The sequence below is a fragment of the Monopterus albus genome, unplaced genomic scaffold (genome assembly GCF_001952655.1).
Source record: "Monopterus albus unplaced genomic scaffold, M_albus_1.0 scaffold401.1, whole genome shotgun sequence".
In the NCBI taxonomy this organism is placed as follows: Eukaryota; Metazoa; Chordata; class Actinopteri; order Synbranchiformes; family Synbranchidae; genus Monopterus; species Monopterus albus.
In genome coordinates this window covers 255680-276973 of record NW_018128281.1, presented here as the reverse complement: position 1 = coordinate 276973, position 21294 = coordinate 255680, and the positions used below count along the sequence as shown (strand labels likewise).

Sequence of the window (21294 nt, the reverse complement as noted above, 5' to 3'; positions counted from 1 at the left end):
TTCTTGATAATATTGCCTAAAGGGAGCATGTATAAAGTGAAGAGAATTGGGCCTAACACAGAGCCCTGTGGAACGCTGTGACTAACGTCAGTTTGTGTGGAACATTTGTCATTGACATGAACAAATTGAAATCTTTCTGATAAATAAGATTTGAACCAACTTAGCGCAGTTCCTTTAATCCCAATAACATGTTCAAGTCTCTGCAGTAAGATGCTGTGATCAGTGGTGTCAAAAGCAGCACTGAGATCTAAGAGGACAAGTATGGAGACAAGTCCTTTGTCTGAGGCTAGGAGAAGATCATTGGTGACTTTCACCAATGTGGTTTCTGTACTATGATGGACTCTAAATCCTGACTGAAAATCCTCAAACAAATCATTCTTGTGCAAGTGGTCACATAACTGCTTTGCAACAGCTTTTTCAAGGATTTTGGAAATAAATGGGAGATTGGATATTGGTCTATAATTAGCTAGGACACCTGGGTCAAGAGTAGGCTTTTTGAGTAGAGGTTTAATTACTGCAACTTTAAAAGCCTGCAGAACATAACCTGTTAATAGAGAAAGGTTAATCAGATCTAGGATAACTTCATGTGAATCACATGGAGCAGTGTCTAATGTGATCTGTGGTGAGATGACAAATACAGATACGTTGGTACTTGAACTCCTTGAGTTTTTGAACCAGTACATCTGAACACTTAACGCATGACTGTAGAACAGAATGACAACTGTGGTGATTAAGGTCTGATGTGAACTAAATTCAAGCAAATCATCCCAATGATTATTTGGATGTGTTGATTAGGGGAAAGACGTCTTTGTGCAGCCTGGTCGGGATGGGGTCCAGGAGACATGTTAATGATTTAGATGAAGCAATTGTTGAGGTAAACTCAGAGAGATCTGTAGGGGAGAAGTAGTCCAAGTATAAATGAGGTCTCACAGATGTTTCTAAAGCCATTGTAGTAGATGGCACATCTGCGAGAGCTGTGGGAGTGGTCCGACCAATGTTTTCTCTAATAGTTGTGATTTTATTTGTAAAGAAGCTCATGAAGTCATTGCTGCTGAGATCTAAGGGAATGTTAAGCTCAACAGCACTGTGGCTCTTTGTCAGTCTGGCTACAGTGCTGAAAAGAAACCTGGGGTTGTTCTTATTTTCCTCAATCAGTGATGAATAAAATGCGGGTCTGGCACTACGAAGGGCTTTCTTATATGTTATTAAACTATCTTTACAGGCTATGAAAAACTCTTCTGACTTAGAGGAGCGCCACGTATTACACAGGAAGGCTGGAGTACTATCAACAAGATTATCGATTTGTGTGGGAGTAAAGTTAAGGTGGCCTCCTTCCACTGTGTTGGCAAACGGCACTGAAGTAGATAAAGATGGAATTATTTCCTTAAACTTGGTAACAGCATTGTCAGATAGACATCTGCTGTAGTGGAATTGTTTCCCACATAGAGTATCATCTATTAATGGAAATTCAAAAGTTATTAGAAAATGGTCAGACAGAAGAGGGTTATGGGGGAAAACTTTTAAGTGTTCAGTTTCGATGCCATATGTCAGAACAAGATCAAGAGTGTGATTAAAACAGTGAGTGGGTTTATTTACAGTTTGAGAGAAGCCAACTGAGTCTAATAATGAACAGAATGCATTGTTGAGGCTGTCATTGTCGGCATCTACATGAATATTAAAGTCGCCTACTATGATTATTTTATCTGTACTAAGCACTAAATCAGACAGAAAGTCTGAGAATTCACTTAAAAACTCTGAATAAGGAGCAGGTGGACGGTATACAATAACAAACAGAACAGGCTTTTGAGTTTTCCAGTTTGGGTGTGAGAATGTTTTACGTTGTTGCATGTTTTTTGTTGTTGTTTTTTTTAAGCACAGGTGTGTAAAACAAAATGTCATGACCTTTTTGTCATGACAGTGAACACAAACACATACACACATTTAAAAAAGCTTCGGGGGTGTTTTGAGGGATGTTGGTGAGGACACCCTCTGGTAGCCAGCGACTGTGAACAGCTCAGTGTGTTTCTAACAAATGTAACCATTCTGATTCACTGAGGAAGGTCCAACCCCCACAACCCAAACATTAGACACAAGTGACCAGGTCCGCATTTTCCACTCAGACATAAACTGAGTCTGTATAGGGATTAAATGTAACCTGAGAGAACTCAAAACCACCTGATACATGATCCCCTAGGTGTCGAAGATGGTGCCTGTGCACTGAAGTGTGTCACAGATCATTCCCTCTTTCACTCATTCACGGCTTTCAATCACTGACAGGTGGACTTATTATGGTTTGGACTTAGTAAGAGTCACACACTGGAAACAGGCTGCATCTGGCACTCTATAGCCACACAACTTTCTCTGTCCTGCTTGTTAAATAATACACATTGCACTCATCGAAGGAGTCCAGTTTCACCAGACCTCCATGACTGAGCTGGTCAGATGCATTAACAGCCACATATGGGTCGTTTTCATCCTACCAGCACAATTCTGACTTTTGAATATTCTTGTATTGTGTTTTATTATTTTGTAAATTGGCCAAACAAAACCTAAAACTACACTGACCTGTGTGAATGGCAAGTCAATAGCTCATTTTGGAAGTATGTAAAATACTCAGTAATCGTCTGTGCCGTCCCAGCCGAGCCCTCAGTGCCCTGCTGTCAATATGTTTCTCACAACTCATGCGGTGAGAGATTTCTAGTTATTTACTTTTAACATTTCTGTAGTAAGACATAATACTTGTTCATGTTCATTTTATTTTAAACAACCTGGAAATGAAAGCCAAACAGGAAGTGTGTGTCAGAGTTAAACCTACAACAGATTTTTTTTTTTTTTTTTGGTCATTTGGGGGCAGTTAGAGCAAGTTGTGAGCACAAATGGACACGCCTTCATGTTTGAGTCAATATGGAAAACTTGTTACCAAAATAATGTTTTTTTAAGCAAACGTGTCAATGAGAGTGGTGTCTCTGGCCACCTGATCAATGTGAGTCCAGCATTTACTCTACTTTAGCTTTGTTTTCTCTACTAATGCTGCGTTCCCCAGCTAGTTGCTAACTCGGTCTGTCTGCTGTTTAGTGCTGAGCTGGTAGTGCACAGTGGGTTTTAGAGCTTTTTTTTTTTTTTTTAACTGAAAACAGCTGCAACTGAAAGCAACACTGTAGCAGCTGTGAGAGTGAACCAACAGCAAAGTTGTGGCCAAACAGTTAAACAATGAGCTGAAACTTGTTATAAAGTCCTGTGAAATCACACAGAGGTGCAGGTGCAGGTTTATTACAGACAACCCCTTTCACATTATTACTCATACATTATAAAAATATGTACAAATGGCTGACAAACAAAAGAAAAAACTAGCCTAAAGTGACCAAGACAGATTTTTACTGACATGTCTCCAGAGGAGCTTTAGGTCTTTTCAGTCGGAGGAAACATTGTTCTTCCGAAACAGATTCACTTACTGTGTGCAACACACTTTGTTGTCCTTATGAAGCCATTCAGTGACCTAGACCTGCAGCCATTAGTCAGTTCACTGATAAAAAAATTTACTGGCAACCATCCTCAAGCAACAGTCACCAACATATTCGGTTCCACCATCTTTATATGAGGAGCTCATGCTTTTCTTTGTCAGACGTGAGAATCAACTGAACGTCTGTGGATTTGTTGGTTGGACACAGTAAAACATGAAGACACCACCTTTGAATCTGACCCAGTGTTTGACATTCTGGGAATAAAAATCGATCAGATCATCAGGACAATGATTGGCTGATTAATCACTGACCCCTGCAGTTTGTATTTTCACTCAGTTATTCAGGATTTTCCTTTCATTTGTCACCCATCTGTGTTACAGTCTTTAGGTTAAAAGGAAGTGGTCAAGTCAAGTCTAGAATGAATAAGAAAGAATAAATAGTGAAATATGGGGTGATAAACTACAAAAAGAATACTGTAACAACCCGTTCCGCATGTTTACGCTGTCTAATACCAAGCACACACCATTACACACAGCTCTGATATCTGACACACGCACTAACACATACACCCACAAAGGTTGCCAGGCGTTTCTGTGATTTCCTGTTTGGAGTGCTGCTTAGGGTTACACTCGGTGTAGCAGGGAAAGCGTTAAGGAACGAAGAAACTTTAACCCCAAACAGCTCTGGAAATCTGATTAGCCTCCTTGCTTTCATCTCCCATAAATCTGACATCTGGCCCCGGCACAATCTGGACTTTGTGCGACACCCTTATTGGACAGATGGATCGGGGGGGTCTTTTCCCTTCTGAGTCGACACCAAAGTATACAGCTCACAACACTTCATTCTTTTCTCACATACACACAATTACAGCTGCTCAGATACACACACAGGCATGTAACACCCGCACACACAAAAAACACACACCAAACAGTGTGTGTGTGCAGCTCATCACACTGTAGTGCAGGAATACTGCACACACACAAACACACACTTGCCATGCCCAGGCTGTATATTGGGTTACTGTACTGACAGGGTAAATATTGGTATTGAGTTACCATTAAGGGCCGACTGGTGTGTATGTTGTGTGTTTGTAAGACAATACCATCAGTTCTGTGTGAACATGTGTGTGTGTTTTTGGATTTCTGCACCTAGGAGAACCAAATGTCTTCACAAAGACACAAAAATGATGACATTTTGCCAGTTCTCACCTACACATGGAGCCAGTTTCAGACTAGGATTAGTGTTTATAGAAAATATGTTAGAATAAGATTAGGATAAAGCTGGTTTATGGTTAAGATAAGGTTTAACTACTGTCCTAGAAAACAGTACCAGAAATGCCTGTGGGGGTGTTTCTGCATCTTTTATACCTTTGACTGTGTGTCTAATTGTGATGTGTGTGTACAGTGTGTACCTCTTTGTCCTCTCAAAGAAAGACAAATAATGAAATGATGAAATTCTTCTGTTTATTGTACGAGGATGGGACGAGGTTTATGTTCAGGTCAGGGTCGATTCATGTGAGGAGCCTGGCGAAGATTAGGGTTATAGGGGATGGGGAGTGAGTGACTGCCCTCACACATATAACAAGGCCTGTGGGCATTTCAAAATGTGCTTACCACTGAGTGTGCATGTTCTTCTTTTTCTGGACTTATGAGTACCAAATGTCCTCACAAAAATAAATACAAAACCATAAAACTTTCCATTTTTCCAGTCCTCACTTTAGGTCAAGGCCAGTTTGGAACTTCAGTTCATCGAATTCAGGTTAGAAGTACATAAAAAACACATGTTTGTGTGTCTTTATCCATTTTGAATTTGTTTTTATTGTTAAAGCAGGGCTACAACACGCTCTGACACAGTTGAAGGAATGAGGTTTGAGAAACCACTCATGTTCATAAGGCTGGAGCTCAGAGCAAACCGAGCAACTGTCCACATAAAAGGACTATAATATATGGAGATTTAATGAGTGCCGTATTAATTAGATGTTCTTAAAGAGCGACAGGGAGCCCAAGTAAAGCAAGCTGATTCCAATAAACTGTATTTCCAGACCCCAAATTCTGCAGGAGACTCGCCAAGGACCAACTCCCAGCTCCATTTGCAAAGCCCTGTGGTCAAAACCCCAACAAGGAGGAAAGTCCCATTTAATTTTACAGTGTCTTCTGGCCTCTAAAAATCCTCTGTGATGTGCTGGTTTGCTGATGGGAGAAGGAGGAGAGGCGACAGGGCAGAACGTCTCCTACGCTTAGATGAGAAACTTAACAAACAATATGAACTGACTGATGGAGGGCGTTCAGATGGAGCAGACACACCACAGAAGTCACTTTAATTTATTAACCACATGTTTAATTTCTTTCTCCTTTTCTCTTAAAGAAATCTGACTGATGTGGTTTAAAGAAATCTCTATTTGTCAGTAGCATCAGGATTGTTAGGATTTATACTGCAAGTTTTTTTAGGGGTAGTATGACAGGTGCCTGTGGGCTTCACTGTTGGATTCTATTGTTTATTATACTTCCACATCTTATTTTTATATCTTATTCTTATTCCTCAACCAAAGATTTTAAAGAGCTGTTTTCACTTTCTCACCATGAAAACAATCCTTTCAGTGAATATCCTGCAACCAAATAAATGCAAATGTCAACTTTAATTCAAGATGCTAATAAATAATTGTTGAATATAAATTAATTTTACTATATATATATATTCATATATATTTTAGTTCATTGATGATATAATGGTTTCTACTGCTCTGTTTATGCCACCAAAGCACCATAAAACATTTATGCTATATTATATTTATGCTATTAACTATTTTTACTTATTAAACCTGTTGTTAATCAAAAATAGGGCTAACAGAAGGTTCCATTTCTTTTAAATTTGGAATTTTGATCACCTGGTTCCACTTTTCTTGTCACTTTAATGAAGCGAAGTATCTTACAGTTGAGTCTAAAACTTATTTTTTAGAGTCAATTTCTTCTTCTGTGCCATTGAGCTCCATTGTTCAAAACATGTTATAAGCACAACAGTGAGCCATAGTGTTGCATTAGAATGATATATATATATATATATATGAAATTAAGTGCCCCCCCCACCACCACCACCACCAGCCACCCAAAGAGATCAAGACACACGACTAGTCATATTTAGTTATCAAATAAGACTTTAATTCAGTAACAAAACCCAATATGACAATAGCAAATGACTAGTTACAATAGAGGGTTTATGTTAATGAAAAGAGAACAACACAAATCCATCCATTCATTATCTATACTGCTTATCCCTGAATAGGGTCATGGGGGGATGGAGCCAATCCCAGATGATACTGGGTGAAATGAGGGGTCCACCCTGGACAGGTCTCCTGTCTATCACAGGGATGACATGTAGACAAACAACCACACACACTCACACTCACTCCTAGGGGCAATTTATAGAGTCACCAGTCAACCTAAGCTGACTTTGGACTGTGGGAGGAAGCCAGAGCACCTGGAGAGAGCCTACACAGGCACAGGGAGAACATGCAGAAAGGCCCAGGGTCGGCTCTGGGTCGAACCCGGAACCTTCCTGCTGGGAGGCAACAGGAGGTTGTTGAGTTGATATACCTGGACTTTCGTCCTCCCCTAACACTGGTGGATGACCTGGTGGTGCACTGGGTGGATTATTAGTAGCTTGTGGTTTGGAGGTTACACATGTAGTTTAAGGCCGTTGTTTTGATGTACCAGGGAATCTGAATGTTGATGAAATGAAATAAAAGAAATGTAAAAAAATCTCATTACATCACTCCATATTAATAATGGTTACTGTATAAAACTAATATTATGTATACTAATGTATGTACACTAATATTAAAAGCAACATGTCTACACAACAGCACCATCATCAATATTATCAAACCCATTAGTCATAGCAACATCATCATGAATAGCAGCAAAGTGATTAGAACCTACCTGTTGGTTCAAGTTGTCTAGATGTCTGTACTGAGAGTGCAGTTGCACTAATATACCTCTCAACCGCACCTAAACCACAAACAGAACCAAATTTATTAAGACAAGAATTATGTCAGGGCTAGTGGGTTTATGTAACTTTGTTACGCAATAAAGCTTTATCTCCATATTCAAATAGTAAACAATGTGCTTTTATCACACTAATTCAATCCACACAGCTTGACAATGTTATTTTTTACTTCTAAATTTCCTGACACAAGTAGCTAATATTAAACAAGGCAAATTAAAGAAAAAATATATAAATCTAGCTTGATAACATTATCCAAAATAAGAAGATTACTTTAGGTGTACATTTCCCCAAGTTATCAATATTAAAGGTGAAGGATTTCTCAGATAACAGCATCACTGTCTAACCCAGTCACAAAAAAACAACAGTATGATTTTTTTCAGTTGTGTAATTAACACATCATAAAGTTTTACTGTGTTATAATGTTATAATCTGTGTTAGCTAGCTAGCCTTCCTGAGCTAAAGTTAGCAGGCTAATAAAATAACTTTTACACTTTGCATAACACCACATCAGCAAACCTAAATCAAATGAAGTAGATAAATCATTTCTTACCTCTATTTTGATCCAATTTTTCACTTCCTCCTTTCTCTCTTTTTCTTTGGTCAGCTCGGGAAAGATAGGAGTGCTTCGTTTCTCTCAGCAGGAGGATTCATAAAACTCTCACCGTGACCGACGTTACTTCAGGGATCATGATGTTAAACATCCACAAGGGGGCCCTGTGTAGTAAGCTAAACTTGGCTCTATCTTGTTATAATTTGTCTATAGAGTTCATTCATTCATTCATTCATTCATTCATTCATTCATCTTCTATACCGCTCAGGCCCAAATGGGGTTGCTGGGCCGCGGGGGGGCTGGAGCCAATCAATCGGGCGAAGGCAGGGTTACACCCCGGACAGGTCGCCAGTCCATCGCAGTGTAAATAAAGTTGAGCTTTCCATGAAGGGAAAAATAGAAGAGGCCCTGAACCGTTTGGGGGAGCTATGGGCAGAAACGGCACTGTAAATGTGTATTAATCCCCAGCTGAAAATAGTCCCCAACTAACGCACTACTTACTCCTGTTTAACTAACATTTGCTGAAAATTACAAAATGACTGAGTCGTTTGTAAATTTAAAAAGTATAGATTTCCATCTTTAGAGAGAACCAGTGGACTTGATGCTGAGCGCCACAGACAAGGCGAAGAATTCGGACTGAAATGAGGCCAACTCTGGGTTATTTGCCACATTATCACTTCATCACACACAATACTCTATAGGCAGATATATGTGCAACAATGCAAATTCTTTTTTCCCCTTCAAATCTTGACCCTGCCCCCCCACCCCCTCCCCACACTCTAGCCCTTCATTTCCATCATTAGACCTGGATGCTGAGCATTATCTTATTTGCCAGCCGCCTCTGGTTTTGCTGCTCAGCCTGTGTCGTTTCTCTGGCTCTGGCTTCAGGGACCAGTGCTGTGGGCCAGCATGTCAGTCTTATTGCATAACCAGAGAGATCCATCATATACAAACTTCCCCCCAGCACATGTACGCTTTAATCACTTTCCCCTGACTTCATGCATGTAAATGATGGGAGTAACTTAGAATGCACTGCAGTCTCATTGCAGTTAGAAGAAATCTGAAAGATGAAAAAGCCTGGAATATTCTTGTTCAGTCCAAATACTGTTATGTATGACTCATGAGAAAATAGCTTGAAGACGTGAGCAATCCAAGTGGGTCAAAATATTTTTGAGAATCATGCTGGAAAAGGCCGTTTGTGTCCAGCTGTCGCAGGCTTGCTCATGCATACAGAAGGCAGATATGACAAATATGTGCATGTGCATATTATGTACAGCTCTGCATTTATTAAAAGGAGTGCTGCTATGTTCAGACTGAGGCAACCAGAAGTAGTCTGTCTGCACTGGTGTGAAAAAGAAGAGTTTTTGTCACAGTTTAATTCTTGTGGCTGAAAAACAATTTAGACCATTAAAAACTCTGGTGAAACCCAGAAGAATTAAATCATTTTGGTTTAGTGGTGGTTTGGTGGAGTGGCTCTGGGATACATTTCTGCATTTAGACGGGGAGTAGGAACATAAATAAAATGTTTTATGTCAGGATTCATAATGCTTTTTGTGTTCAGTGAGGACCCTCTGTTCTGGATGCTGCTAATGTCTCATGTATATGTGTGTGACATAGGTACCTGTATCTCTTGTTGTCCACGGGCACGATGTCCATGGTAATGTAATACTGTTGATGAGGCTCCAGACCGGCGATCTTTACTCGCATGGCAGGAAACATCCTCCTGAAGGGGAAAAGGCAACGCATACTGGTTCATTTCATTTCTAGCTGATGAATAACATTTAAGGTGGCATAGTGGTGCACTGGTTTTCGCCTCACAACAAGAAGGTTTGAACCTCATGGCTGACCGGGGACTATTCTTCCAGTGTGGGTTTTACTCTGGCTTCCTACCACAGTCCAAGACATTCAGGTTAGTTTGACTGGTGACTTTAAACTGTCAGTAGGTGTCAGTGCTTGTCTGTCTTTGTGTATCAGCCCTGTGATAGACTGGCAAACCATCCTGTGTGTTCGGTTGTGTGGATTTACAGTGTGTTCGCCGTAGATCATGAGTAGATGATGAATAACATTTAAAAAATATCCCTGAAAATAGCAAATAGCCGAAAAACCACCTTTACAATAAAAACAGTAATGTCAAAAAGGTCAGACTTAGGTCAGGCTCTCCACCAAAATCAGACTGATGAACTTAAGCATCAGCCGCTCATGCATGATGCATATTTAGAACTACACAAACACCGTGACACATGACAGTGTTTAATTGATTTAGGAGAATTAAAAACACAAACAGCCAACTCAAATCACATAAAAAAAAAACTAATTCAGATTTCTGCAGCTGGCATTGGGGAGGATAGTAAATAGCATAAAAAAAAATCTGATAGAGGAAAAAAGGTCAATATTTTAAAAAAGCTGTTATATGCTGCAGATCAGTCACTCTGAATGCTCCTGATATTTACCACAATTTAATTTTGTTAATTATCAGAGAAGCTTGTGTAATCCAGCACTGACTGTTAGATAATTATAATCAGTACATTAATATGTAAATGACAAAACTGTAATTGTGTCTTCATCACTGATATACACTTAAGAAATCGAACATCAAACTAGTGTTTTTTTATTTCACAAACATTTTTAAACATTAGCTGCATTCACACAAAAGATGTTTTAAATCTGTCTTTGCTCTGCCTGTCTGTCTGCTGAAATAAGAGATGAAGTGTCCTTCGTGTGAACAACCTCCCAGTTGAAGTAAACAGTGTGGTTTCTCCAGTGAGGTGGGTAAACCCATCTCACTGGAGACACAGTTTTACACTGTGTATTAAATGGAGCCCTAGTTTGGAAACTAAATGTGGAAACAGATTTTTCTTTAGTGGCTGTTTTTAGGTCCGTTGTCAAAGGTTTGTAGATGTTTTCATGGGAACTGGTCCTAACTGGGGCGGCACGGTGGTTAGTGCTGTTGCCTCCCAGCAGGAAGGTTCCGGGTTCGACCCAGAGCCGACCCTAGCAAGAAGGTTCTGGGTTTGAGTCCCGACCTGACCCAAAGCATTCCTGTGTAGGCTCTCTCCAGGTGCTCTGGCTTCCTCCCACAGTCCAAAGTCAGCTTAGGTTGACTGGTGACTCTAAATTGCCCCTAGGAGTGAATGTGAGTGTGTGTGGTTGTTTGTCTACATGTCATCCCTGTGATAGACAGGAGACCTGTCCAGGGTGGACCCCTCATTTCACCCAGTATCATCTGGGATTGGCTCCATCCCCCCATGACCCTATTCAGGGAAAAGCCGTATAGATAATGAATGGATGGATTTGTGTTGTTCTCTTTTCATTAACATAAACCCTCTATTGTAACTAGTCATTTGCTATTGTCATATTGGGTTTTGTTACTGAATTAAAGTCTTATTTGATAACTAAATATGACTAGTCGTGTGTCTTGGTCTCTTTGGAGGCTGCAAAGATCTTCTTTAAATGTTACTGTTCTAGTGAAGGAAGAAGCAAAGGTGATCTCTGACATGTGCAAGCCAGGAATGTAGGCCTGTTTTGCTGTTGTAATTTGATCACAATGCTTTAAAATATTTCAAATGAAAACGCTTTGGATATAGATAAATGTATTTTTATCTTTGAAATATTTTAGCAACCAGCTCCTCCCGTTGTAACGCTGCAGACTTCAGGTTTCAACTGATGCAATCCTCGTGAAAAAGGGGGAAACTCACTTATATTGAACTGTATAGTATATTAAACTCTGTATATGAAGAGGGAGACATTTCAGATGAACTTTTCGTTTTGCACTTCAGACCCGACATTTTCTCCTTTTCATTTAAAGCAGTAAATCCATTTCTAATAAGAAACGAAGACGGTTTTCTTGCTTCCCTTCTTTTTTGAATTTCTGGTCATGGCCGTGAAATGCACGTCTGCCTTCACTCGGTTTATGAGCTGATTACCAATTTAAACCCAGTTCATAATTAAAAAAAACAGCCACATGAGGTGTGTGACGAGAGGAGGGCGACGTTTCAATCTGAACTTAGGACAGATAGGAAGAGCAACAAAACAGCCTTGGAAGCAAAATAACAAACATATACTGATCTATACAGATATACACACAAACAAACACACCTGTCGCGCCAAACTAAAAACAAATAGAATAAATGAATCTGTGTGTTCCTTAAAATCCAGCTGAGTTTTTCCGCTATGGTCTGAAGAGACTAATAAATGAATCCTTCTCTGAGAGGACTGACCTGCTGATGGAGCCATACGGCAAACATAGATAAAGCGCCTTAATAGTCTGTGCAGAGTAAAACTGAAACGTTTTGGGTGGGAAAAATCCAAATAAATAAATAAATACATTTGAACAAATAGTGCAAAGGTAAAGTACATTTTTTCTCGTTATTAGCTATAAAGTGAACTTGCATGGAATATGTTCAGTAAATGAAAATACGTTGCAAAAGGTTCCAGCACCAAGACTTCTAGATATGTTTCATACAAGCACACCCCACTGACCGCGTGTATTTCATTCATCTGATTGAAAAACAAAAACCGATAATAGAAATAGTGTTACTGGGGACAGGGAGTGACGCACTACTGAACCAACACTAAGCCACATTGATGTGAAGTGAGGAGGAAATGGCCTCCTCCGGGGGCAGTGAACGGAGCTCTGGGTCTGAGCTGTTCACCCGAGGGAGTGAGGAAACCCGGAACATGTTACAGGGAGATTAACTGGAACCAGTGCTCCTGGTGCTCCGACATCAGGAATGGCACATCGCACCATTAAGGCCTGCGCACAGCAGCGTGGCCCGCATGTGCAACACACTAACACCTTTCAACGTGAGCTCAGATGTGCGTTAGACAACGCAGCTCTGTCTGAGGTGTGTATCTTTAAAAATGACACGCGCGGGTGTGTGCGTGCTTCTGCAGGCTTTAGATCTGCGCATTTGATAAATGTTTGAGTGACGTCATGAGTCTGAGTTGTCACAAGCTGACAGAGTAAATTCTTTTCATAAATGTCTTACAGCGACACTGATGAATACGTCTATCTGCGCCTTGATTCCTCAGAAGGACTGCAGGTAAACCTTGTGGGCTTGCGTGCGTTTGAGCGTGCGTGTGTTTGGCCTACCTGCCAGCCTTGGTGATGATCATCTCGGTGCCGATGTCATGGAAGCGCTTCCACAGGTCTGCGCACTGCAGCTCCACCTGGATGTCCTCCATAGAGGCCGGGGGTGATGAGTCGCAGGGGCCGGGGGCCAGGTCGGCAGGTGAGCCAAAGGAGCAAGACGTCCTCTCGGCCAGACCCTCTCCGTCCGAACCGGGACTCGCCTCGGAGTCTGAGGGGAAAATGAGGAAGATGCTGAAAAGGCAGCTCTGAAACAGTGGAATTAATAGGCCACAGGAAACTTGGCACGGAGAGAGAATACAGCAGTTTTCTCCGCTGACTTCCAATCACCTGCTGTCGTCTGCCGCTTGGAGAGAAGCGGCCGAGTTTGGCTCGCTGGCCCGGCTCGTCATGGAGCTCTGGGTTAATGTCAAAAGCAGACTAAATGCTGAGTGAAACCTTTGAAATGTAAAAAATATTACAATTAAAACTGGGCCACACAATGAAAAATTCCGATGGGAAACGTTCAGCAAATTAGGTTCCCCCTCAAATTGTCCTTCTGGACCAGGTTTTACAGACTGGCCATTCAGCTGAAACACAACGCCTGAGCAGATAAACACGTTTCCTTCATCGTGACACAACTCCAGACCTACAGGCGAGGTTTCCATCCGTCTGGGCCTGTCACTCCCAGACACACAGGAGGAAGACCTCAGCCTCCTTTATATGAGCCTTTCCACTTCATTTTAAACCAAGCAGCCTAACTGCCCACGTCACAGCGGGGCGGACAAAATAACAGTAACACCAGACAGTATTACGCCATCCAAAATCCGGCATGACCTTCGTGAAGAGTTCAGATGTTGACTTTGTATCAGAATGTATCAGGAGGTCTGAGATTTTAATCTCAAACACTGTGAAAATGAACCTTTTCTTTAAAGTGAACCAGGAAACTATAAATGACACCAAACTGTGAATCCAAACCACTTTGTCACCTCATCACAACACGTTTGCGCATCGCGTTTTACTCTGATCTTTAAGTATCACGTATTTTTGCAGCTGGGATGTCAGATCGTTAAAGCCCCAAACCTCAGAACTGCAGTTTACCCGGATAAAACTCCCATAGGCTCACCAGATCCGACTACTTATTTCACTTTTCCAACACCCCAGCCACCACCGAAAACATTTAAAAAGTATAATATCTCATAAATAATTATTTATCGAGGGCCCTGACACTGGGAGGTTGATTTGGCAGACGAAGGGCACACAAATATGTTTATGCAAATGCAGAGCTGCTGAGACACTGGACAGCTTCCCAGGTAAAACCGCGGCAGCGCAGGCCGAGCCAAGCCCGCTGGAAACAGGCGCACGAAGAGGAGAGCTGGAGGTGGGGGTGATGATGGCCACAGAGAGACCGACAGAGACTTTCCATCATCTTGTTGGGAGATCGATCCAGTGTCGGTGCAGCCAGCGAGGACTGTCACGCATGATCACTCTTCCCATCTTCTCCTTCTAACCTATCACGCACATGCAGATACACAATGAGCGAGTCCCAACAAATACACTGCACAATTGCCTGCACCGGTGTAATGTAATCTGCAGATGTGGCCATTCAGATTAGCCGATGGAGCAGAAGACATTTAATTTGAGTATCTGACGGAGGAAGAGCAGGCTGTGCAGAATAATCTGGATTAATAACGTGGCAGGCTGTGCAGAATAATCTGGATTAACAACGTCACCTGCTTTGGTTTTGGTTTCTAGATCCTAAACTGCACAAAAACATTTGACGTGTTCAAACGAAAGAAAATGTTTCTTTTACATTTTTGCACTTTCTTCGTCTGACGCACCTGGAATACAGTCAGGTAGGCAGGATTCTAAATGATAAATTATCACAGTTACTGAGAGGAAGTGACGCATTAACATTTAAAAGCCTAAAAATAACCTCACTTAACGGAATAAGGCGATAAATCTGAATAGTTTTAATTTTATACAAATCTAAATGCAGCTGTGACAGGGAGAAGATTTGACACTACAATAAAAATGTGATATTTCTGGCATCAAGATGGAAAGATGTTTAAAACCATTGAGTAACTCCAGATCTACTTTGGACGTTCGTGTTAGTGAAACAAACAGATGCATTCTTGGTTAAATGAAACAGAGATGCCAAGCAGGAGGCAGGTCCACTGTAGGCCCTGTCGTCCGTCACACAGGGTAAACCAGAGGGTGGCCAAACAAACACACTAACAGGAAGCAGCCACCGTATATGTGTGTGTTTTTGTATACAGTCAGCTCAGTCAAACATCAGGCCTGAAATGAGTTCATGTCAAAAAAACAGCATAATTGAAAACACATGTCAATCCAGTACCACACAGCATCAAGTTCAGTTTCTAAGCCGAAGCTTCGGTTTAGTTTTTTGAAGCTGATTAAATAAAAATGGAAGTTTATGGGGGAACAAAAATGTGTGCACTCAGCTGAATGCTGCCCTGACATCTGCTGTGGTTAGCTTCACACACACATACACTTGGGGCCTGTATCTTGTGGTTCAGGGCCCCCAATCAGCTCATGCCAGGCCTCATTAAAACGGAACTAACATCCATAATAGGCCTCTATGTGGTCTGAATCGAATCAAGTCAGTGCTGTACATCAGATTGTCCTCTCTGGCACAGTTCACAGGCAGTCACGTTCACATCAGCTTCAAACAGCTGGACAATAGCTGAGGAGCGTGACGCACATACAAGAAGAGGAAGCGCAAGAGGCTTTCAATCAGAAAAAGGTAGAAATGTTTGCTGCTGTTGTGGTGTCAGGGATGAAACAGCTGAACCGGGGCACAGGCCTAGGGGCCCAAGAACAGATCATCTCAAAAGCACTGTTAATCCCTCTGCTGGAAAGTCGATCAAATGAATATAAAATGTCTACTAAAGGCCACAAGAGGAGAAAAAGAAACTCCAAGTAAACTACAAAGAAACAGAATAAACCCCAAAGACAGCAGGACTAGAAAAGAAGCCAAACTACAAAAAGAGACAAAACAAGCGAAAATGGTTGTAAGCAAAACAAAAAAGTCGCAGGAAGCCACAAACTTACTACAAATCACGGTTACTTAGTTTATGAGTATAATAATCCGTCCACGGTGGCGGGGGGGGGGAGCTTTTGTGAATGGTGAATTAAATTTATATTTAATTAAGCTGAAACAATTGTTGAATGGGAGAGTTAAACATTTTACACTGGATGTCTCTGGTGAGGAGCTGGATGAGTGTTTTAAACTGGGAGCTGCTGATGTTTTGTGTCTTAATCATTAACCTGACATAAAGCTGTAACATCTAGGAACAAATTCTACAACTGTTTTAAAATGGCTGACTTTCTTTACAGATTGTCTATTAAACTTCATTGTGCATCCCTTTTTTCAAACATTTTTTACAGCCACAGAACTTTCTTCACAAACGTCTCTAAATATGCCAAATAATAATATGTCAGACTAAAATTTGTGAAACTTATACAACATTCTGTCTCCAGTATTTCTATTTGATGTTGTGGTGCAGCAATAAAACGTGGTCCCAGTTTAGGAATGTGTATCTGAAATTTGACTGGGATACCAAACTAACAAATTACAAAATTAATCTGCACACTAATAGTTGTTAGATGTTTTTACGTTTGCAGTGAAATTGTCTTTACGCAGTGAAGGTGCGGAAGATTTCCGAGGCGGACAATAATAATTTCCCAACCACGAAATCACGGTGCACAGTGCCAGCACCGGTTTGATCACGGATGGAGACTGAAGAAGACTTCAATCCCGCTCATACACATCTTTTATCAGCCGCACAGTCACCTGAGGGGTTACCCTTTAGGTTCAGCTCTTAAAGGCAGACTGTTGGATGCACGTCTGTGCTTTCCTCACTCCTGCTCTTGTCTTTGAGGCCAACAAACGAGTTATACGACCAGCGGTCTTCCAGTCTGGCCTGGAGCTGAGTAGAAATAAAATAAGTCCGTTCAAGGTTTCCCTGAACTACATAATCCCACCGCAGAGACTGTGGCTGTTCTTGGTCACCGCCGCCGGACGCGCCGAGCAAAGCAGGACCCCCCGAACCTGCCAGGATACCGCCAGCTAATGAGTGGGACCGGGGTTAGGGGTCCGGGGTCCGGGAATTTGGGTTATTCATTCGGGCACAAATACTGAAATTACCCGGAACAAAATCTGGAGTGATTGAGAAGAAAACCTTTCTGCCACAGAGAATTAAAAAGATTAGAATTGTGACTGCTTGGTTCTTTAGTGAGGTCCAGTGGTTAATTTGGCTGATGATCTCTGACCTTGTGAAAACACAAAAACAAGCCGTTTGCCATTGACAACACTGTAACGAATGTCAAACCTTTCAGTATTTAAACATGAACAACAACTTTCCCATGAGAGCTCCGATAGAACTCACTACTCTTTTCCCGTTTCTGCTTTGCTTTTAGTGTCACACCGGAGAGGAGCCGTGCGCAAAGGCGCTGGACCCCGGAGGTCAGGCTGCAGCAGGCGGGGGGCTACATCTCTGCCTGGCTCTAATGAGCTGTGATGTACGTAATGTGATATATTAGTAGATATCAAGCCAAATTCATTCTTCAGTCATCAAGAGTGGGCATGTTTTGGACCCATAGTCATCACCAAGATTATTCATTCCCACCAATTCTAAAATTTTGCAAGAAGACAACTAAACTTAAACACAGTCTTTAAACAGTGTTTGGACCAAATCACCCTGAATTCAACAACAACAAAGAGTTTTTATCTGTAGCAGGACTCGGTTTAAAAACAGAGCTCAAAGCGAGCATCGAGGTTAAAAGTCATTTCTCCACAGCGTGTGATCAGTTCATCTCCAAACACTGAAATCTAATTAAACAGACCGCAGCCAGAATATTTCATTACACCTGTAATTAATTCATCCGCAAAATAAAAACCGTAATACTGTGGCTTGTGTGCTACAAATCAATTAAGCGTTTTAGTTCATACAAATATGAATTTCAAAAATCACAAAATCAGCTTGCTCACGTACAAACAGCAGCTGTAGAACAAATGGCCCATTTTCTAAAATAAAAGCATTTACAAAAAGCTGCGTAAACAACAAAACATTGCCGTGCTTTATCTTGATTTTCACAAATGTCACTTATTTTCTACCCTTAAAATCTTCGTAAATTAAATGTTTGTATTTTGCGTTGTTTTACACGTTCTTTCCACTATTAAAATGCAGGATTTGTTCAGATTTGATTGGTGATTTCTTTCATTCCATCTTTAAACTGATCACACATTTCCACGAATGATCGAGTCTTTGATATTCCTTAAAGGTTTTTTGAGGCATTCTGACATCGGGTGTTCTGTGTTTCTTAGCTGCGGACAATATCTTTTAAAATATACATGTGTTTTTCTGAGAATGGAGCAGAGAAGTTCAGGTCATTTACTCCATGGCAGTGCGCTGCGAAACGAGCCGAGGCCTCGCTGCAAGTCTGCAGCCAAATGTACGCGAAAAGCAAACAGCACCACAGTTTTACACTTAAAGCCACTGAAGTATTTTGATGTGTGTTTGTGTGTGTGTGTGTGTTTCTGTCATGTCGCAGTGTAATCCACCAGTCCGGAATCAAAACGTGGACAAGCCAACCTCCATGATACAAAGACCCATCTAATCACAAGCAGTTTTAAGTTGTATCGAGGGTTTGATTGTTCACCGGTGTGAACTCGGGCTGCCATTGTCCGGACACCAGATAACTGATTTTCTCTACTGGAGGTTTGTGAGCCAGGCTACATCAGAGCGGAAACACTGGAGAGAATCTCTAAATTAGTAAAAATCACATCCCCACGGAGGCCGTAGAACTCATGGCTACGTGCTCTACGCGGGTTGGGAAACTGAAAATGGAGTCATGTTTTGATTCGGGACTCGTGGGTTTGCATTGCGCTGAGGAGATTTAACGGAGATCCGGACACTTGAGCGGTGTGGTGCATGCCTGCGCACTGACCCGGGTCCATATCCAGACAGTGCGCCGGGTCCTCTCCGTCTGTGCCAAGACTCTCCATGGACAACTCCAGTTCCTTTTCCTCCCAGCCCCGGAGCTTCCTCTTCTTGTTGGAGCCGATCAGGGCTTCCACGGAAAAAGCGTGCGCTCTAGAGCTCAGAGCTGCGGCAGATCGCCTCCTCTCACTCATTTCTCTCAAATCCACCCGATGGGGGACGCTGCGAAAAACCCCTCTCCGTCCGTCCAAAGCAAACCAAAAAAAAAAAAAAAGCACACGTCAGTGTTTACAGCGGGGCGCAAACTCACCAAGTATCCAAAGTAATCCCAACTGTGACTAGAAACGCCGCGTCAAACTTTTGAAGGCAGACTGCGCCATCCTTGCTGCGCATGAGATCAAGTCTGGGAGGATTGACAGTTTTGATGCGGTCTGCCGCTTTGCGCGTCTCCTCGTCTTTCTTTTTCTCTTTCTGTCCTCCTAACTTCTATCTGATTGATATTCACTTCTGGAGCAGTTTTTTCCAGGCGCAGAGGGCGGCCCTCTAGTGCCCTGTCAAACCCGGGCGCGTCCAATGAGAAGTAAGAAAAGGCAGCAAGGCGTATTCGTCCAATGACAACGGAGGGAGACGCGCGTCCTGGTAGAGGAACCTTCATCCGGACTGCAGCAGCCTAATGAACTGACTGCACAATGTAGTCTGTGGAAGAATACATTGGCTGATTATACGTGTTTATTTGTCGGTACACCAATATCTGCATTGATAGCAGGTTTCCATGTCAACTGAATTACAATATCATAAGTCTAAACAATGAGTCTAGTGATGCAAATATTGACCTCCCCGGCCCTGCTGTCTTCCGCCTTTGACAACCTGATCCCGCTGCTTCATTTTACTTCTCCACTGAAGGCCGGCCAACCAAGTCTGGGCCTGCAGGGCCGGAGCGGGACCGTCATCTCATGGTGATCATTACAGTCATTTCAATATCTCTCTCTGCACTAAGTATGTCAGAGCCACTGACTCCATCACTATATTACCAGGGAGGACTGTAGGAAAAGTCATTTTACAGTTTCACTGTCTTCCGCCAGCTGAGGAGCTACAGCAGGGCTGCAGCAGGGCAGGTGGGCTGGTCCTGGAGCTGCTTGTTGAGCGCTTAGTTCAGCAGATCGAAAGGCCAGTCACACAGAAATATACTACTGTATATACTGTGGTCAATAAAGACTTTTAGATGGAGAACATTTAGGAGCCAATAGAATGATGTTTAAAAATGAAGTGTCCACCCACGGCCTCGCTTCTATTTATTGTATTAGTTTATTGTGGACTATATATTAATCATTCATATGATTTAAACATATTACAGCCACTTTCCCGCTGCTGATGAAACCAGTGGTGGAGCACATGACAGCACACTGAATTATTCCACACATTAATAACAAAACTCTTTTAAAATTTAGAAAATACATGTTGTGTTTACTATTGGGATGAAAATATAAAATCAAACAACTTCAATTTTGTGTAATGCTAGAAAATCTTTTTCCCGTAGCAAAATAAAGATATACTAGTATTATATATTTTTAAAAAGATAATAACCACTTAGGCTAATGATAAGGACAATACTGCAGGTCATGTTTCCAACGGTCTTTGGTAAAAGATCACGGCCCAGGATCCCGGAGACACTTGGTGAGACTTTGTTCTGAGCTGTGTGTGATCCGTGTGCGGGCCTGATGCTCAGGAAGAGGCGCCCTGAGAGGAGAGAGAGACCGGTCGCTTTCTACCGCAGAGAAAAAGCGCGTTTCACGCATTTCCCGTCAGCAGCACGACAAAAGAGTCAGGAGTGAAATAGCAGAGGGGCATCTCTGTGTGAGCGGAGGAAAGGCCTGACAGTCAACTTGAAGGAAATGGTAAAGTGCACAGCTCCATCATGAATCTACACAAACTTTAAAAGTGTAAAACATGTGGTACGGAGTTAAGAACATCACAACGAACGAAAAGACAGCAAACACAATTATTATAAAGAGTAAAAAAATATAAAATTTGGGTGGAACCTTTCGGAGTGTGTTGCTGTATCTCTCAGCCGATATAAATCACAGAAATGAACGGTTTCCTGCCACCACACCTTCCATCATTGCTGCTTTCAGTGAAAATAATGTGTGCGTTGAGTTTATTTGAGGAAGTTTAAAACTAAATACTGAAAACCAAATTACAGACTCATGTAGGAATACAGAGTTTGTTACCGATTAGTATTTACGCCAC

General features: G+C 41.8%; 1 protein-coding gene across 2 annotated transcripts in view; it reads right to left on the bottom strand.

Moving 5' to 3' along the window:
- Window positions 1-19538, bottom strand: part of tbx15 (T-box transcription factor 15) — a 37187-nt gene extending 17649 nt beyond the window's left edge. The window contains exons 1-3 of one of the 2 annotated variants that reach the window (XM_020586266.1): window positions 19055-19538; window positions 13106-13313; window positions 9635-9736 (exon numbers count right to left, since the gene is read on the bottom strand). In XM_020586266.1, the coding sequence (XP_020441922.1) occupies window positions 9635-9736; window positions 13106-13313; window positions 19055-19241 (497 nt within the window). In that variant the 5' untranslated portion in view covers window positions 19242-19538. Of the gene's footprint in view, window positions 1-9634; window positions 9737-13105; window positions 13314-13432; window positions 13518-19054 lie in introns of those variants that run through there. The other variant, XM_020586267.1, reaches the window with a different exon arrangement.
- Window positions 19539-21294: the final 1756 nt, after the last annotated feature.